At 41.6% G+C, this 20995-nt stretch overlaps 4 protein-coding genes across 5 annotated transcripts; all 4 read left to right on the top strand.

Moving 5' to 3' along the window:
- The first annotated feature begins 6175 nt into the window (after positions 1–6175).
- LOC121863196 (cuticle protein 19.8-like) lies at positions 6176–6746 on the top strand. Its single transcript, XM_042361679.1, has 2 exons — positions 6176–6205; positions 6387–6746. The coding sequence occupies exons 1-2, from the start codon at positions 6176–6178 to the stop codon at positions 6744–6746; spliced, it is 390 nt and encodes a 129-aa protein (XP_042217613.1).
- Positions 6747–9822: 3076 nt separating this feature from the next.
- Positions 9823–12425, top strand: LOC121863195 (extensin-like). The gene is made up of 3 exons (XM_042361678.1): positions 9823–9838; positions 10443–10979; positions 12108–12425. Exons 1-3 carry the CDS (start codon positions 9827–9829, stop codon positions 12423–12425), a joined length of 867 nt encoding a protein of 288 aa, XP_042217612.1. The 5' UTR covers positions 9823–9826.
- Positions 12426–14981: 2556 nt separating this feature from the next.
- LOC121863204 (DNA-directed RNA polymerase II subunit RPB1-like) lies at positions 14982–16664 on the top strand. Its single transcript, XM_042361690.1, has 3 exons — positions 14982–15005; positions 15102–15272; positions 16117–16664. Exons 1-3 carry the CDS (start codon positions 14994–14996, stop codon positions 16540–16542), a joined length of 609 nt encoding a protein of 202 aa, XP_042217624.1. The 5' UTR covers positions 14982–14993; the 3' UTR covers positions 16543–16664.
- A 2728-nt stretch (positions 16665–19392) lies between these two features.
- On the top strand, positions 19393–20995 carry LOC121863203 (adhesive plaque matrix protein-like). Of its 2 annotated transcripts, XM_042361689.1 has the most exons (4): positions 19393–19438; positions 19535–19705; positions 20322–20529; positions 20566–20995. In XM_042361689.1, exons 1-4 carry the CDS (start codon positions 19427–19429, stop codon positions 20868–20870), a joined length of 696 nt encoding a protein of 231 aa, XP_042217623.1. In that variant the 5' UTR covers positions 19393–19426; the 3' UTR covers positions 20871–20995. The 2 variants fall into 2 exon arrangements, with proteins under 2 accessions (XP_042217623.1, XP_042217622.1); XM_042361688.1 differs by having other exon boundaries at positions 20322–20995.

The following is a 20995-nucleotide window of genomic DNA, read 5'->3' as shown; positions in this document are numbered from 1 at the left end:
ATGTGTACCTTGATGTGGACTGAGAATGTACCAGATTACCTGAACACAAACCCACAGTTATTTCCCTTGAGGATTAACCACCCTAACGCCTTGACGAGAAATTCAAGTAAAAAAAAAAACCTGCTAGCCCAGTCTTACTGAACTTGAAGTGGAGATCAAATTAATCATCATAATTGTAGACATTAATATTTGGGATGTTAAGCTCAACTGCCCATGTTAATTATGACCAACACTCGTCTGTCTACCGCCTGATAACAAGGAATATGTTAACAGATAACTATGAAGATATACAAACCCAAGTTCATCTTTAACTGACACAAATATTGATACCTTAATTGGATTACATAGCTCCCGTAAACACACTCAGGACTCGCACAAGAACAGAGTAAAATAAAAGGTAGAATTATTCCTTAGCTGCCATAATATTCTCCAAACCCTGACTTCACCATCACTCAACCGCCGACTTAAAAGCCTGAAATCTAGTCTAAAATGGCAGAACAGTGTTAGCTAGCCTCAAGCACCGATACCTCAGACCACCTGCTGCAAACTCTACTCATGGGTGGAGCTTACTCACGACATTCACAACTAATTCTCTCTCTCAGGTGAGGAACTGAACACTCCTCACCTCCTCTAGTCACTACACTCTATATAAACTCCTCGATTGCGTAACCTAAGTTCTTACATTAGAAAGAAACTCCAAATGATTCCAGTTTGTTTATCGAGAAGCATTACCCTGTGATGTGATATTAGGTGTTGTAGGTTTATGTGCTTGGAGGTATGGGGCCTTGATGTGTATGTGGCCTTGTTGTGTACGTGGCCTTGATGTGTACGTACAACATCAGACAGCCTTAAACAACGTCTCTATGAAAACATGAGAAGAATTTTCACGCTGGTCTCCCGTAAAGTATGATCCTCACTGTCACGTCCACTGTCACTGTCACCAGCACTGTCACTGTCACGTCCACTGTCACTAGCACAGTCACTGTTACGTCCACTATCACTGTCACTGTCACCAGCACTGTCACTGTCACGTCCACTGTCACTGTCACTAGCACTGTCACTGTTACGTCCACTGCCACTGTCACCAGCACTGTCACTGTCACGTCCACTGTCACTGTCTCCAACACTGTCACTGTCTCCAACACTGTCACTGTCTCAAACACTGTCACGTCCACTGTCACCTACAGTCACTATCACCTCACTGTCATTGTCACGGGCACTGTCACTGTGACTGTCACCTACACTGTCACTGTCACCAGCACTGTCACTGTCACCAGCAATGTCAGTCACTTAGCTTCACCACCCTCCCACTCTCTCCCTCACAGTGATCACCAAATACCTATCACCTGAGAGTCAGTACACTTAGCCAGGATAAAGACCAAGGTAAACCAACCCAACCACAGTAGTTCTGTCGTTAACACTACTGTATAGTTGATCAGTTCCTTTTTTAAGATAAGCGTAAGGCAATTTATTAATGTATTTATTTATTGTTAATTACTGTTTATTTTGCCTTCTTATTTCGCGAGTTATCAAATGTTCCTTTATTTGTGGGTATACTGTACACTGACTACTCTCTCTGTAATCGCTTTCGCTAACAAACACCTTCATAAAGCTCGTTTCACCACACAGCTTTCACATCATTATTTTCATACAACCATTTTTAAAGAATTTATTGTGTTGCCACCTGTCAGGGAGTATCAAGTGTTTCCCTTCTCCGCCTGAAATTGTTTGTTGTTTCCCTCATAGTTTGCGTTTGTTTATATATATATATATATATATATATATATATATATATATATATATATATATATATATATATATATATATATACATATACAAACCCATATATATTTACTTCGCGATGTAATGATTCATGAGAAAAACCCCACAATGGCAGACAAAGTGGGTTTCTTTTCATACATTATTGTCCACTTTATGGTGACTCTCCGACCATAATGATTCATCTATTTTACTTTTGCTTGTCTGTTTATTCATTTATTCACATTTGTACAGCCGGTGAAGAAATCGAAATTGACTATTACATCAATGGGATAGGGTAGTGTACTCCTCCTACCCTCACCTTTGTCATCCCTTTTGGGGCCTTACAGAAAGTTAAACATCATAACATTGGTACATTGGAAGAATTTTGAACAATGTATTATTTACAGTAATTAAATTAAAATAGATTATTTTGAGAAATACTACATTAAAAGAACAGATAATGTATTCTTACACAGTGTTGTAGAGTATGTACCTCCATTGAGTCATGTGTAAATTCATTATTATTCATACGGCCGGTAATGTTTCATATCAGTGTGAATAAAAATACAACTTTGAGATACTGTAACTTGTGGAAGGCTGTAGTGACCATCACCTTGGCCTGGAAACACTCATAACAGGTGAGGGCCTCGTGTGTTGCAAGTAATATCTGGGTGTAGTCAGGTTGTGTTCTTTAGTAAATGCGCGAGTGACATGTACTTATGAAACACACTTGACACACGTTAGTAAGGAATAGAGGAGGGATATCCTTAAACAAATACGCGCTCGATGCTGACGAACGACGTAAAAATCAATATGTATTTTTCTTAAGACTGCATTTACCAACTCGCTTCGGGCAACTCTTGTAAACTTGACACTGTAGTGAGATACGGCTTATTTTCCAAGTGTGGATTGCCATATAGGGTTAAAAAGTTACAGCCCAAGCGGGACTTATCCATGTATGACATCTATGCCTGTGACATCAATCTTCACAACAGCTCCACACAGTTAACATCCACGAAACCTTCCTCAGTTAAAACGTATCTGAACCGTTCCAAATTCCTCATGGAGACGCTGATCAAATTTACCATCCTCAGCTATAGGCTTCCGTTCACCAGTTCCTGTTTACCTCATTAACGTTGCCTAAGTCCAAGAGATTTCGTTATTCTCAACAAACCATAAGTGACACTTTGTGGTGGTGAGGTACGGTGTCGCATCTGTGCTAATGTTGTCAACAGCCTCAGGTTAAGTGAATTTCCGGCTTTGTTGTATTATGTATTTACTTTCTTTATATCATCTTGACTACAGCGTTTATTGAAGTTATTTCCTGTAGTAATAACAAGTTTATTTTAGTACATTATTACTTTCTTGATTTTTAACAGCTTATTAATAATTTTGGAATTATTATATATTAAAGTGTTCAGTTCGGATTTATAATGAATTAGGAAGTGTGTTTTATTTAACGTGAAATAAGAAAAAATTAACAAATAAATATACTAAACAAGAAGGAAGGAAAGTGATGAACTAGACATCCTTTATCAAGCAATGATAAAAAAAAATATTATGACCTCTAGAACTATATTATTTCCTCCTTTATGTGACCTTTGACCTAACCTTTGGCCATACAGTAAATCTATATCTAGCATTGGATAAAGGTAATGGTAAACAATATTATACAACCGTTCTAGCAATTAATGAACTCTGACTTATCAAATATACTTAAGAAATCTTTATCATCTCCAAGTTAGAATACGTAAGCAATGTAGGTTAAGAAAATCGTACCTCAGCATAAAACACAAAACATTCACACCTCCGGGAAAAAAAATGTAAGAGAATTACTTTATGACTGAAAATACGAGCTGGCATCTTGATTGTGACGGTCGGTTCATTTACTAAAACGTACATACTGTTCCCCTAAAGATGGACTGGGAGATGAATCCAATTAATTATTTCTCCCAGGAAGAACATCATCACCCACTTCCTATATGACAGGAAACAAAATACAGTGGACCTTATTTCGTACCCAGATGATTAATACTGTGGAGGACAGAATTGCAAATAACGAAAGTCAGAAGACGAGCAGATGTGGCGACACAGTCACTAATTATAAGCTAAATGGACTTAAGAATGAGCCTAAGTGGCATAACAGTTGCTTGTTGGAATAATAATAAGCATGCAGCTGATGCAACAGGCGGTAGTTCTGTGTTTGGGGAAACTCTGGCCAACCTAAAATTAGTCAAGCCAACGCTCAAACGGGTGTGCTCTCTAGTCTCTAATAACTCCTTAATGGCGGTAATATTTTCACTAATCAGTAATACATTATACCGAAATTATCTTGCACTTTATGACCACGTTACATTTAATTGATGAGGCAATGTAACAGCTCATGTTCTTCAAGATGATTAATCGAGTCACTAGAGGTGTCTGGCAATAGAACTAACCGGAACAGCTGAGAACATCTGCGGACGTTTATAAGTGAAGGGACGCCCACCGCCTCGCAGTACAACCATGTCCGGCAAGGTAAGTAGTGTGTAAATGTCTTCCGTTCTTTAACATGCACGAATCAACCATAATAATATCAACTAAATGACAATATTATGATTGTACAGTCGGGGTCAAAAGTTCGCTCCTTCCCAAAAATGAAGCAGCATCGACCCCAAACGAGATGCAACAGTTTGGGTAAGTCAACTCAGAGACTCATTCCTGTGAATCAGTTTCACCACGGGGAGCAAAATTTGTTCACAACTGTACATGCCCTATATCTGTTGAGTAAAGTCTAATAACATATGCATAAAATATGATTTACTCAGCATTCTATATTTCTAAATTGTACATAAGTGTGATACTAAATGGTAGTCAAAATATATTATACATACATGCAGACAAAACACAAGAGGCAGTAAAAAACACAAACATTTTCTGCTTAAAATATTCAACATGAATTACTGAAACTCAAACAATCGTACCCGACTTGTTTTTCCTCGTAGCTACGGTTAAAACACATATCTAATCACTCTATTGGAAACTATATGGACACACCTTTGAAAATCGAGGTCAAAGAGTTGTGTTGTGTTGTGTCGCGTTGCAGGTGTTGAGTAGTGTTGTGTTGTATTGCAGGTGTTGATCGTCGCCTGTGTTGCCCTAGTGGCACTGATCCACCCAGTCTCGTCTTTCATCAGTCTACCCAACCCTACCATATTCTACCCCTCACGCCCCCTACGCCCTCGTCCCTACCCGTTTTATAGACATCCAGTTCGACCTTACCCCTCTAGAGCACCTATGACGTATTCCACCCGCTCACCTCCACCCAGAACCTATACCAGGCACCCACCTACACCCAGAACTTACCCCACGCACCCACCTACACCCAGAACTTACCCCACGCACCCACCTACACCCAGAACTTACCCCACGCACCCACCTACACCCAGAACTTACCCCACGCACCCACCTACACCTAGAACTTACTCCACGCACCCACCTACACCCAGAACTTACCCCACGCACCCACCTACACCCAAACTTACCCCACGTACCCACCCACACCCAGAACTTACCCCACGCACCCACCTCCACACCTAGAACTTACTCCACGCACCCACCCACACCTAGAACTTACCCCACGCACCCACCTACACCCAAAACTTACCCCACGTACCCACCCACACCCAGAACTTACCCCACGCACCCACCTACACCAGAACTTACTCCACGCACCCACCTACACCCAGAACTTACCCCACGCACCCACCCACACCTAGAACTTACCCACGCACCCACCTACACCTAGAACTTACACCTAGAACTTACTCCACGCACCCACCTACACCCAAAACTTACCCCACGTACCCACCCCACACCCAGAACTTACCCCACGCACCCACCTACACCCAGAACTACCCACACCCAGAACTTACCCCACGCACCCACCTACACCCAGAACTTACCCCACGCACCCACCTACACCCAGAACTTACCCCACGCACCCACCTACACCCAGAACTTACCCCACGCACCCACCTACACCCAGAACTTACCCCACGCACCCACCTACACCCAGAACTTACCCCACCCGCCCACCTCCACCACCCACAGTCTATCCCACCCACCGCCCACCACCCAGGACCTACCACACCCGTCCACTTTCCACAGCTGCGCCTCCTGTACCCCCTACTACTGCGTCTTACTCTCCACCAGTAAACTATCCCGTCTCCTCGTCGCCTCCTCTATCACCTCCCCCGGCGTACGCTCCACCCCACCCCACCCCCTACGAGGAACCAAAATACCCAGAAGTAAGTAACACGTGTTGATTTTTCCCTCCCTCAGTAACTTTTGTCTTATTCTTTCCTAGCATGAAAAGTTTTGCTTTACATCACCGATCAATTTACTCATTATAAACACAACAAATCATTGGATTATGAAGATATTAATCGATTTTCCTACTCTGGTAATGGAATGGAATACAATTTTAAGTGGACCATTAATTACTGATGATATAAAAGGTAAACAAATACATTTAATAGCTAATTATTACTGTGTTTAGAAATTTCTGGCTTCTGTTATCGTGAGACAAAAGAGTCTTAAAGAACACCATGTTTATTTGATGTGATGTGTCTTCCCTCTTTCAGGAGACCCCAAATTACGCCTACTCCTACGCCGTCGTAGGTGACCGCTACTCTGGTCCCAACTACGACCACTCCGAGACCCGCGACGGCTACAAGACCCAGGGCAGCTACTCTATAGACCTCCCCGACGGCCGCAGGCAAGTCGTGACGTACGTGGACACTGGCAATGGTCTGATGGCAGATATTACCTTTGAGGGGGAAATCAAGCTTCCCCCTAGCTACGCACCTGCCCCTAGCTACACACCTGCCCCTAGCTACACACCTGCCCCTAGCTACACACCTGCCCCGAGCCATGACCTTATTCCCAGCTACATTGGCGGTCCCAGCTACAAACCCGCGCCCTCACACCGTCCGTACGCTTAAGTGTCATTCACTGAAGTAGTTTTATTCTACTGGTTGACTGTTCAGGGATTTCACTCCATGTTTGTTATAGTGTGTCATTTTACCATATATCATCAGTAGTTACCAAGCAGCGCACGCTCTTACTAACTACCTTCTGTTAAAATTTCTTATTCTAGTGATATATTAATAATAGGATTACCATAGACTCATCAGGTAGACGATAATACACACGGAAGCTACCTGTACACTGAGGCTACCTGTACACTGAGGCTACCTGTACACTGAGGCTACCTGTACACGGAAGCTACCTGTACACGGAAGCTACCTGTACACTGAGGCTACCTGTACACGGAAGCTACCTGTACACGGAAGCTACCTGTACACTGAGGCTACCTGTACACTGAGGCTACCTGTACACTGAGGCTACCTGTACACGGAAGCTACCTGTACACGGAAGCTACCTGTACACTGAGGCTACCTGTACACGGAAGCTACCTGTACACGGAAGCTACATGTAGACGGAAGGTACCTGTACAAAGAGAGAATATGTATATAAACCCCCTTTTTTTATTTATTTTGTAGCTCGGTTCACTGCTGAGAATCGAGGGTATGAGAGACTATAATATATCCCATTGAAATTGTACGATCATTGGAAAAATCAACTAAACATTGAAAAATTTGTTTGTTTGAGAAAAAATAAATAAAATATCAACATTATAGACAATTTTAAAACTATGGACATTCTGATCTTTATAAAGTGTTACGTATATCTTATCATTTGCAAGAAGGATACGGAAGAATTCTACAACCTTGAGATAAGACACATTCCGTCAGGGTTTAAAATATCTTTGAACCCAGAATAAATTTTAGAACTTCGTCAGTCAGATCTATAACATCAAATCTAATCCTGTTTCATTCACTTATACATTCACTGAGAGAACTTTTTTTTTACCAGCCTATGAACCGCTCGTAAAACCTGGCTCATGAGGGAGATATGAAGGTCTACCATGGAAAGGAGTTCTGATGACACGCTCTACTTAATTACACCTGCGTGACTTACAAGAGAATGACACAAGGGCTTTGGAAATATAAGACTAAGCTAGATAAATAACTACTACTTATCTATATTTAACATTGTAATTCAAAACAATATTAATAACTAGTGTAATGGGGAAAAATTATTGAAAACTCTATTGCAAAAAGACTTGTGTATGGAATTGATCTATTGGTACAACAGTGATTGAAAGCCTTACGTCTGTCCTTACCTCTCGACTTTCTCACCTCTCCATACCTGCATCATCTCTCTCTCCTGCATTCTCAACAGTTATCAAACATCTTTTATCTCTGTTTTACCTGTACCGAGAAAATCTGAATAATAATTAAGATAAAAGTACCAGAAATCTCTTTTGTGTTTATTGATTAGTAAAATACAGGTATATAATTTCAGGTCTTGAAATACCTAAGATTGTTAATTGTAATTCTAATTTAACACGTAAAGGATAGTATTTTTTCGTGTCTGATTTTCTTGTATGGTTTAGTCTCGTGTTAATGCTGAGAGAAGGAGATAGTGAACTAGACAAGAAGAGAAAATCAAGAATTATTTATTGATTGTTAGGTCACACTTGAAAAAAAAAAAGATTCTCTGTACGTGAAAATTATCCATCAGTCAGATAAAAGAAGGTGTGTATTGGACTTAGGAAACGGAGAAAAAATCTGAAATTCACAAATGCAAATAAAGTAGATGACAACATTTAATTTGATGGGAACCGTGGAACGAGTATTTCTTGGTTCATTGAGGAGTGTACGATACCCTCAAATGTCCTATGGCTCAATTGTCTTGTATATTAACGTGATACCTAACCAATTATTCTTTCATTTTACTTTACCTGTATCTGTTTAATCATAAATTCTGGCCAATAACCTTGATCTTTAAACTTGACCTTCATGTTAGTTAGGCCAAGCACCATGTGAGGAATCTAGGTAAAAGGTCCGTCAGTCTTGAAAACTAGATCGCACGCAGACCCATCATAAACGCTGACACATGAACGGACGAACTGGGTTACAGGATTGATTATTCTACTCGTCACAAGAAACTCTTACAAACTCTACACAAAATATCTGTCGTATTCGAACGTTGACTATTGACGTCACAGTTTCACTCTAGTCGACAACAAACAACAACAGATATAAAAGAGTTAAGGAAGTTTAAGAGTTACTTTATTTACCAAATTTTGTAGAAGTGAATGAAAAGACATTTAAAGTTTCTTTCTCCAGCCACTGTGCACAAACGCGACCATTGCATATGTAAATAATAATAATCAGTGTCCGTACAGTACCTGAAAATGCATATTTGTAACTTACCTTATCTATAATATTTTCTCTCATACCAGTTTACTGTAACAAATCACGTTTAACTGTCACTGAACACGAATAACGTCAAGAAAAAGGTAAATCAATGTTAAGAAAAACACTCATACAGATAATTATAACTCCTCCATATGTCACAAACTTCTCGGTGATCTTTACAAACTGTTTCCACTGTTCCTTATAGAGCAACATACATTTTCTTGATCATAACAGAAGTCAATATAAATAATCACTATCTCCTATATATAAGACAGTGACTCACTAGTTCTCATCAATTACTATATTGTATAAATGTTGGTGTATAGTCGATACTGATATGTCAAGAGATGAGAATTAATTATGATTTGGCTTATGTTCAGAAACACAAGATTAATGAAATTTTTATCAGGAGTCATATGCCATAAACAAGAGTAAATGCTAGACGTAATTTTTTTACACTTAGAAAGCATATCACCCTCCAGATGTGTCTTAGAAAATAAACTTTCTAATACTTTACTATCATTAGCCATCGGGTGCAACATGGAAACGGGACACGAGTATAACTTTCAAGCTTCTTAACATGTAAGGGATGTGAATCAAGCCCAACAACTGGTATTTTTACTTGAAAATTATGGAGATTGGAGACCGTCATCACCGTCGACAGATGACTGACACGAGGCATTATCGTCGTGAACAGTAAGAGTTTCTGATATATAAGAGAGGAATGACTCCCCCTTCACCATCACTCGACAGTTATGTTTCTCAGGGTAAGGCGAGCGCCACTGTACACCAGTCGCAGTAGTAGATTTAAGGGAGATGGTCGCCTCGGTGTCTTGGTATTTTCAAAACAGTATTTTTGTGAGAATTAATTTACTTTCTACCAGAGATATAGAACGTTAGTGGCTTTGTTTATGGTAGAGACAGTGTTGTATGTGTATCCTGGTCACTATACTGCCTCGGTGGATGGAGCGTAAACAGTATAATGTCCTACATAGACACAGATTTGTTATCCTTCATAGACGACTTTTGTTTAGTGTGTTTATAAGTGTCGTAAGTGTGTGTGAACTGTGAATATACTTTAATACAGACCAGAAATTTATTCATTCATATTTTTAAATTTACGATGATGTATTATTTCATTAATTCAGGAAGCTTGTATAAATGTTTTGAAAAGTAATAAGGTTTGATGTGTCTGTACGTGTATTTTGTATAGAGTGTTTTATTTTTTGTATGTCCCTGTATTGTAAAAATATCTCAAGTTCACCTGTCTGATACATGAAACACAAGCGCTGACGATATAAACTAAGGGAGGTTAGGTTAAATTAGGTTAGTTAGTCTTCTGACAGTCATGGATGCTCTCACACACCACAGGTTATCGTTGTGGCGTGTGCCGTCGCAGGGGCCCTGGGCGACCACCTACCCAGGCAACAGGACCCCAAGTCCTTCGATGATCGTCAACCTCCTGCCAATACTCACGGTGATCCTGAACTTCCAAAGATGTCATATGATCGTCCTGAGCCTTCACCCATATCCTACCCCGAGCCTCAGCCCTCAGTGGCGTCCTACGATGCCCCTGAGCCTACACCCACATCCTACCCCGAGCCTCAGCCCCCAGTGGTGTCCTACGATGCCCCTGAGCCTTCACCCATATCCTACCCCGAGCCTCAGCCCCCAGTGGTGTCCTTCGATGCCCCTCCAGCCCCATCTTACTCCACCCCTGCCACACCAGTCCTATCCTACCAGCCTCCAGCCCCATCTTACCAGCCACTAGCCCCGGTTCCAGCCCCATCCTCCTACCCCGCTCCTCCAGCCCCAACCTACCCCGCCCCTCCAAAACATTCCTCCTACCCTCCGCGCCCCTCCTGCCCCATCCTCCTACCTTCATCCCCATCCTACCCCGCCCCTCCAGCCCCATCCTACCCCGCCCCTCCAGCCCCATCCTACCTGACCTCCATCCCCATCCTACCCCGACCTCCATCTCCATCCTACCCCACCCTCCAGCCCCATCCTACTCCCCGCCCCTCCAGCCCCATCCCTACCCCGGACCTCCATCCCCATTCTCCCACCCCGCCCCTCCAGCCCCCCCATCCCACCCCTGACCCCTCCAGCCCCATCCTACTCCCCTGCCCTCCAGCCCCATCCCACCTGACCCTCCATCCCCATCCTACCCCCGCCCCTCCAGCCCCATCCCTACCCCGACCTCCATCCCCATCCTACCCCGCCTCCAGCCTCCATCCCCTGACCCTCCATCCCCATCCCACCCCGCCCTCCAGCCCCATCCTACCCCCGGACCCTCCATCCCCATCCTACCCCGCCCCTCCAGCCCCATCCCACCCCTGACCCTCCATCCCCATCCTACCCCGCCCCTCCAGCCCCATCCTACCCCTGACCTCCTGCCCCATCCTCCTACCCCGCCCCCCAGCCCCATCCTACCCCTGACCCTCCAGCCCCATCCTACTCCCTGACCCTCCATCCCCATCCTACCTGACCCTCCATCCCCCATCCCACTCTGCCCCTCCAGCCCCATCCACCCCGCCCCTCCAGCCCCATCCTACCCCGCCCCCCAGCCCCTATCCTACTCCTGCCCCTGCCCCCACAGTGAGCCATAATACCCCTGATGTAAGTACAACAGTCTTTCTGTACTTTAAACCATAGAAGAAAATACATCTAGTGAAACCTCTATTTACCGGACTGTATAAAGAGGAGCCTGAGCGTTATATTGCTGACACATTTAATTGATTTTATATCTTTTATCTTAAATTTGGACCATAATGAGCTCATCGGTTCTCGGTTATTCATATTCCTACCATTAGAGACATTTCCTTATTTTTCTATAATTTTAGTATAATTAAAATTTCTGAATAACGACTAGTCATATACAGTAGTCTGTACATAGTGGAGGGCACACACAGCTGTCCTTATATCTAAAGTCGATGTTAATCGTTTAGTCTCTAACATTAAATATCTCTTCAGTTATGCAGCAATTCTCTTCATAAGGGAAACTCTCTTAGGTAATGTGATGTTTGTCACCTTTAGGAACCACCTAAATATTCCTTCGCGTACAACGTCGTCGACGACAACGCTGGTCTAAACTTCGGCCACTCGGAGGCCCGCGACGGAGACAACACCGAAGGCAGCTACAATGTGGACCTCCCCGACGGTCGTAAAAAGACCGTCACTTACGTGGACAACGGCGACGGCTTAGAAGCGGTGGTGTCCTATGAAGGAGACATCCGGCCTGTCCCATACCGTGGCCCCGCTCCCTCCTACCCTTCTCCCCCTGCCTCCTTCCCTCCTCCCAGCAACAACCTCTACCCTAGTGAGCCCGCACCTCCCGCCATGTTATACACCTAAGTCAGTGTTTAAGGTTAGGTTACCAGTATCTAGTCCCTACACGTACCTGTATATTATAGGTGTTATGTTGTATTGTTATTAACTTTATATTGAACATTAAATAAAGCCATAAAAATTGCCATTTTCTCTGAGACATGACAACACCAGCCAATACTTTCAGGTAAGACGTATAAAAACTACATAGAAAATGTATGTAAATAGAATAAATTCAGAAAATATTCTTCTAGAATACAAAGTATAAATATTTTTGATACACTTTAAAGAAAATAATGAAAAGACAGACAAGCAGATAAACAAAGAGTAAATGATAGAAGACAAGAATTCTTTCACCACCTGGAATCAATCAATCAAAAAACAAATAACTAATAAGATATAAGGATAAGATGGTCAACAGTCCGCTCTGTTATACACTTTGAAAACAAACACAAACGTAAACAACATGATACATAGACCAGAGGGAAGACTTGATCACAGAATTAAACAACCAACTCCTTAGGGACTGACTCCCGGAGTTTTAATTACGCTCTTCCGTCGTGTTTACAACCCGTCTTTAAAAAAAATGAGTCACAAAGGGCACCGCAGTGCAGCTCTCGACAGGGAGGTGTGGCGGTAAAATTAACTTATCATACTAGGCCGGAACCAGACACTCTGACGCAAAATGTCAGGAGATAGACGATATGTGACACCACGGTGGGTAGTAGTAGTAGTAGTAGTAGTAGTACATACACACTCACAAATACACATCCATCTTATACAAGTTAAGCTCATAAATTTGTATTCATTAATATTAAGAAGTGTGATTCATTAAAATGAACGAATTACAATAATATTCTTCAGCAATAGATTCAGATATCAGATTTGCCCCCGAGGGGGCTAGTTTATTGGGCACCCCCTTACATCCTGTGCAAGGTGAAACGCAGAAGCGTTTACAGCGCCCAACAGGGAAGTATGAAAAGTTCATACTTGCCTTTATGACTCGTACATTAAGGGCGTAAAAGCCTGAAGGGTCATAGGTTCTGTCAAGTTACATAAAGTGAGAGAATGATGAGTGTGTGGGGGGAAAGTTCCCGGTACATTTTATCTGTTTATGGCAAAGAGTGGCAGGTCCCTAGTGCCAGGCCTGTGACTAGGAGGAGGGTCTTAAGCAATAGATAAAAGTAATAGACGTATCTTAAATAGCCGATTGCAACATTTAAAAAAATCAAGTAAAACCTTAGGTATGTTGTCTTAACCTCTAGAGTATGATGTTTAAACCCCTTGAGTACAAAGACTTGATCCCTTGAGTATGATGTTTTAACCCCTCGAGTACAAAGACTTGATCCCTTGAGTATGATGTTTTAACCCCTTGAGTACAAAGACTTGATCCCTTGAGTATGATGTTTTAACCCCTTGAGTACAAAGACTTGATCCCTTGAGTATGATGTTTTAACCCCTTGAGTACAAAGACTTGATCCTTTGAGTACGATGTCTTCCTCCATTATCACAATCCCTTCTACCCAAACTTTTCAGCTCACATCCACGAATATTTTCAGTAGTTATTCCTTAAATAGTTTTGGAGATAACACGATCCTCTTCCTCTTCCCAAGCATCACTACTTTCACTTACACCGTCTTATCATACTAATGTTCAGCTTACAAATAACAAGAATTATGTGCCATAGAAGGGGTTATGCAGCCCATTAAAAAAAAAAGGTTAAAATTCAAAGTGGTAATATAAATCTGTAGGAAGGAGGCAGAAGACAGACTAGGAGAAAAGTTGAAGAGCCTGAATTAAGTCAACCGAGCTAGAGAGAGAGGAGAGAAATATGACTTGGACAGGTGCCTTAAAAAGTCATTCCCTCCCCATGTGATATTTGTTATAAAGACATACAAAGGAAATTGACGCTTATGAAAAATGAACAGGGTCGAAAACAACAAATTAGTACACAAAACACATAATAATCTGACTTTCTTTTTATATTGCTTCTCGTCCATCAATTAAAAAAACAGCTGACGATGGGACGACTACTTGTAAAGGATGAGACAAGAGGAAAAAGTTGCCTTAAACATCACCGTTAGTGGTGGTCACCTCGCGTGCATAACATGGGTATCTTTTTCATCAAGTACAAAAAAATATATAAAATTATATTACCCATAATAATTAAAAAGCTGAGGGCGGTACTGAAGAGAGGGAGAAAGGATCTTCATTAATCATAGATGTGGAGAAGATGAAAGTCTAAGATAAATGAGCAGGTAAATCACAAGAACAGTAATTATCAGCAGAAAATAGAACTTTTGTCAATACATCATAGTCTACGGTTAAAGTAACAGTGGCATCAATCATTTAAAAATAAAATAAATTTACTAATATATTTAGTAGTTTCAGGGGAATTAATTTTAATTCCCGCGATAAATATAATAGGCAAGTCATTCAGTTCATCTCATAATAACACTAATGAATTTTATAAAAAATTATTAGAAAAACAAAGTGCCTCAACAACACCTCTGTGACAGCTGCAATAATTGTTGGTAGTAAAAGTCTCAGGATATATAAGGGTCGGAGCGGCCTCTTCACCATCACACAACAGCCATGTCTCTCAAGGTAAGGTGACCACCGATAACAAGTTGTGAAACACAAGCAGTTAGTCTGAGAAACACACATAGTTTCAATTCATTGACTTTATCTTGCATGTTGCAGATAACCACCATCCTGTCTGTCGCCGTGCTGGCCCTGGCCGACTATCCTTCAAGATACCCACCACCACCATCTCCCCAATCCTACCACGCCCCTCCATCACCGTCCTATCCTCCTCCCCCATCCCCATCCTACCCCACCCCCGCCCATTATGGTCAGCCACAGTATCCTGAAGTAAGTACCGCCCCTTCTATGTTGTACTCGTTAAACACTCCTCGCTAACTCCACAAATACTCAACCATACTATGACCTGAGCCTAACTCCTCAGTCACTCCACTCAACAATTGTCCGGATTATCCTGACAGTAGTAAATATCTCCAAAATTATCTTTTAAACTTTGCCAAGCTTGTATGAATGTTGAATGCTTATTTAATCAAGTTCATTAACAAGTCAGCACCTGAAAGAATTCATATAACTGTCTCTTTAGGGATCAGTCCCAATAGGACATAATCAATCTTTACACTTCTTATTTATCGATAAGTACATCACCATTAACGTCAACCTGTATCAGCCCACCGTTATCAGGGATTCTTCCATGTGTTTCCACATACAGTATTCGTGTTTTGGGTCTTTATTATCCGCTATGGTCTCCCAATATTCCTAATGTCATATATCCATCTGGTAGTTAACATCAGTTAAATGAAGGTTATGTTCATTCCTACAGCTTTGGTTGTGTAATTTAACTTAACGAAGGAGACTACAAAAATACATACAATTATTTTACTAGTGGCATCAATGAATGCAACCTTTAGTCTTCAAGTATTATGTTTAAATAGTTTCACCAGATTAAAAGAAGCACAAACACAGGGATTTCCAATAACATGACATTAATTTTACAAATGAACAGCTGTGTTAGATTGAACAGGTAAAATCATGACTTTAAAATATTTATAACAACACTCCAATAAATAAAACTTTTTAAAGCCTTTGATCATTAGATATTATGGTAATTCATACCAGTTAGGAAAATGCTCCCGATTTTTATTTATTTTAAACATGTGCTCTTCCTCGCCTCCAGGAGCCGCCTAAATACTCCTTCGGGTACAACGTTAAGGACGACAACGATGGTGTAAACTTCGGCCACTCGGAGGCCCGCGACGGAGACAACACCGAGGGCAGCTATAATGTGGACCTCCCCGACGGTCGGACAAAGACCGTCACTTACGTGGACAACGGCGACGGTCTAAAGGCTGATGTGACCTTCAAGGGCAACATCCAGCCTGTCCCCAGCTACAATCCTGCCCCCAGCTACAATCCTTCCCCCAGCTACAACCCTACACCCAGCTACTATCCCGCCCCCAGCTACAACCCTACACCCAGCTACAACCCTACACCCAGCTACTATCCCGCCCCCAGCTACAATCCTACACCCAGCTACTATCCCGCCCCCAGCTACAACCCCACACCCAGCTACCCCCCTCCACCAACGCCAATATACGGCTAAGTTAGTTATCAACATTTTGATCATCTACCAACTAATGCCTTGTCACTGGCTGCCCACGTGTGTTGATAATGTCGTGTTTTGAAAAATGTTTATTGGAAATATTAAATAAATTATCTAAATAGTTTTTGTATATCACTAACCACTAACGATGCTTGAAACGACTTAAAATAGAATGATTCTCATAATTACATCAACAAAACAGATACATTTGTCAATTTGATAGATAATACAAAAAAGTTAATATTCCTGTTGTCCTCGGAGTAATCTGGCAAATATTTTACGAATATTACTTGCGTCTTAATGTTCGAATCTCACGAAGATTAGGCATCCCGGTTAGCGTCAGGGTGTTTAAACTTCAGGTAACTTCGGGTAACGAATCTAGTTTAGATTTAAATGTTCTTTTTCCTTGAAAGTTCATCACCATTATGGTCTGTAGGGTAAGTATGGTGTCCACCAGTAGAATTGGCCACAACCGTTCAAGAAAATACACTTTATAATATATATCTCAGTGTGCACATTAAGATGAATGATGCCATTATTTAAGCCTGCTTGGAGTCGCTCACACTGAAGGAAAGAGACTTGGCTGTTCTACGCATCACCCTAAAATATTCTTTATGTATATTATCTGGTCACTAAACTATTTTAAAATGTAATACTTACGAAATTTTGTATAAAGGAAATCAAATTTAGATTTATGAAAAGTAAAAACAGTATATTAAACCGGAGAGCTGTGGCATCCCGAAGTTCATTATACAGGTTGACCATCACTGGACCCTCCTCAGTCTCTACACCTGTTAAGAAAAGTCATTTATAATGGCTTGACGTTTAGAAGGAGGGGAACTAACTCTCTCAGGAATCAGATGGTAACATTAGTTCTTGAAACAAATGAGATTATAAGGTAAAAAGAAAAATATTTGTTTAAAGCTTTTGTCACTACAGACGTTGTTAGTTTATGCGGAATGTGACTACATCCTCACCTTAATGAGTCTCCACAAACATTTATCATAAGAATATTAATCGCAATCTATGTTTGCCGTCCCAGCCCCACCCCATCTCTATGGACTCACAGACTACAAGTATCCTTGTGGATACCAAGACTTTGTATCCGTGACCGTAAGATTGTTTATCCCATCTTTGTCACCAGTTGTCGGTAGTTCCCTGTGGCAGATGCGGTGAACTTTGGTCGTTCTCACAAACGATTAAGAGGAATTAGAAAGTATATTTTTCCATCGTATTAACGCGTTAGGGTGTTATTCGAAAATCTATTTGACTTGACACATGAAACAATACCTTAATTTCAAGAACCTTTTTGCTCATACTAAGAATAAATAATTTAATAATAATTAGTAACTGGAGTTGTAAAAAAAGTGCCAAATAGGCCAAGTTATACCACTTTCATTGGAACATACACTGACAACTCGAAGAGCCCCGCCCACCTGGTACGATGTCCTCCGTAAACTTCCTGACCTCTCGTATGTCTATGGGAAAGGGTCGCGGAAAGGGGACGTGATTGCTGCCCGTATCATCATTGCGTATGACTTTGCTTGGGAGATTGGTATCCCCGCATCCCCTGAGCAACGCTCTTGTGCATTATGCAGAAGACCCGACAGCAGCACCCTTATCCACTACCTCCTAAGATGTCCCCACACACAACGCTTCCGTGACGCCTGCTGGACCACCACTCCCCGACCCCCTGACGGAGATACGATGATCCTCCCAATACTGGCCAGATATTATGTAAATAACATTGAATATGTGTTAAAGGAATATCCTTCCTTCCTTAGGCTTTAGTAAGTCCCTTTATAATATTTATACCGTATATACTTGTGACACTTGCCAGATGCTTCTGGTGTTATTGTACAGGGGTACCTAGTGACAGCACTAGGATCCCGCTTCCTCTTTCAAGGAATAAACAATTGAAATTGAAATTGAATTGAACTAGAAGAGGAATTTTGTATGTGGGGTCAACAAAGGGGACAATCGCTTACAAAGGTGCAGTTATTCTCCAAACTACCTTATTCAGCAATGGGACACCACGAATAAAACACCCACCCTTAACTAGACTCCACATTCACTAGCCGTGCCAGGCCAGTCGCAGTCAGGACATGAAACTTTGCTTGACAGAGTTCCTCCTCGCGAGAGCAGAAAAACCTACGATCTACAACAATGAAGTCGAATAAACTTCTGTGTTTCTAGACTGGTAAGTCACTGTTCCCTTACATTGTACAGTATATTCTTATCACAGATTGTTGCGTGTTGTATTCATATTTACAATTAACTTCATAGTTCAACTTTTTCTGGTCAGGATTAAAATAATTTCATTAACTTTGCTCCTTATTTCAATCTGTTAGTTTGTTTTGCCTATTAATATTGACTAAATACTTGTTTCTTTTGTCTGTACATTGTTGCTTTTTTCCTCCATATTTATATGAAGCCGTTTAGTGTTTCACACAGCATATAACTCCAAGAAAAGTCGCCTAAAGTTATAGTTCCTATTGACCATAATTTAATAAGTCACAAGCGAATTTATTATCAGTAGTAAACATAACTTTTGTCCAACGCATAACAGTCTGCGGTTCAAGAAAAAGTGAGTCATTTAGTTAGCAGGGACACTGACATGCTCATACTGATGAACTTACTCATTTGTTGAGAATTTACTTTCTAATTCGTTCAATAATATTTTCTGGAAATTATAATGTCCATCTCATAATAACATGAATGAATTTTATTATTTGTTTTAGAAAAACATTCCTGATTTATCATAATAAATCTCCCAACACAGTGCCTCAACAACACCTCGGGTGACAGCTGCAATAATTGTTGGGAGTAAAAGTCTCAGGATATATAAGGGTCGGAGCGGCTTCTTCACCATCACACAACAGCCATGTCTCTCAAGGTAAGGTGACCACCGATAACAGGTTGTGTAACACAAGCAGTTAGTCTGAGAAACACACATACTTTCAATTCATTGACTTTATGTTGCATGTTGCAGATAACCACCATCCTGTCTGTCGCCGTGCTGGCCCTGGCCGACTATCCTTCAAGATACCCACCACCACCATCTCCCCAATCCTACCACGCCCCTCCATCACCGTCCTATCCTCCTCCCCCTTCCCCATCCTACCCCACCCCCGCCCATTATGGTCAGCCACAGTATCCTGACGTAAGTACCGCCCCTTCTATGTTGTACTCGTTAAACACTCCTCGCTAACTCCACAAATACTCAGCCTCACTCCTCAGTCACTCCACTCAACAATTGTCTGGATTATCCTGACAGTAGTAAATATCTACAACATTATCTTTTAAGCTTCCCTACGCTTGTATGAATGTTGAATGCTTATTTAATCAAGTTCATTAACAAGTCAGCACCCACCAAAAATATATATCAACTGAAGAGTAGCCCCAATAAGACATAACTAATCTTTACACTTCTTATTTATTCGATAAGTACATCACCATTCTAATACAACTGTTATATTCCTTTGTAAAATTAATGTGAATTTATTGGAAATTGCTGTGTTTGTGTTTCTTTTATTCTGGTGAAACTATTTAAACAATATACTAGTACCACCTGAATGTAAGAGTTGCATTCCTTAATACCACACTAAAATAATCGGATATATTTTTAATATTCTCCTCCGTTAAAATATTTATAACAACAACTCTCATAAATGAAACCTGTTTAAAGCCTTTGATCATTAGATATTATGGTAATTCATACCAGTTAGTAAAACGCTCCTGAAAAAAGTGTTAAATCATGTGCTCTTCCTCATCTCCAGGAGCCGCCCAAATATTCCTTCGGATACAACGTTAAGGACGACAACGATGGTGTAAACTTCGGCCACTCGGAGGCCCGCGACGGAGACAACACCGAGGGCAGCTACAATGTGGACCTCCCCGACGGTCGTACAAAGACCGTCACTTACGTGGACAACGGCGACGGTCTGAAGGCTGACGTGACCATTGGAGGGAACATCAAGCCTGTCCCCAGCTACAACCCCGTCCCCAGCTATAACCCCGTCTCCAGCTACAATCCCGGCCCCAACTACAACCCCGTACCCAGCTACTATCCCGCCCCCAGCTACAACCCAGAACCCAGCTACAACCCAGAACCCAGCTACAACCCAGAACCCAGCTACAACTCAGAACCCAGCTACAACCCAGAACCCAGCTACAACCCAGAACCCAGCTACAACCCAGAACCCAGCTACAACTCAGAACCGAGCTACAACCCAGAACCCAGCTATTACCCCGAACCCAGCTCCTACCCCGAACCCATCTATTACCCTGTCCCCAGCTATAACCCTCCTCCGCCATCATACAGCTAAAGCCGGCTTTATATGTTGATTGTTTACCTAGAACAATACTTTGTTACTGGCTGCCCACACTTGTTATATTTTTGTCTCCGAGATCACTTGTCAGAAGCATACAATAAAATCAAATCTCAATTGTT

This window comes from Homarus americanus, unplaced genomic scaffold (assembly GCF_018991925.1).
Source record: "Homarus americanus isolate GMGI-L3 unplaced genomic scaffold, GMGI_Hamer_2.0 scaffold7329, whole genome shotgun sequence".
Lineage (NCBI taxonomy): Eukaryota > Metazoa > Arthropoda > Malacostraca > Decapoda > Nephropidae > Homarus > Homarus americanus.
Note: the sequence above shows the minus strand (reverse complement) of the source record. Positions and strands in the feature narration are given on the sequence as shown.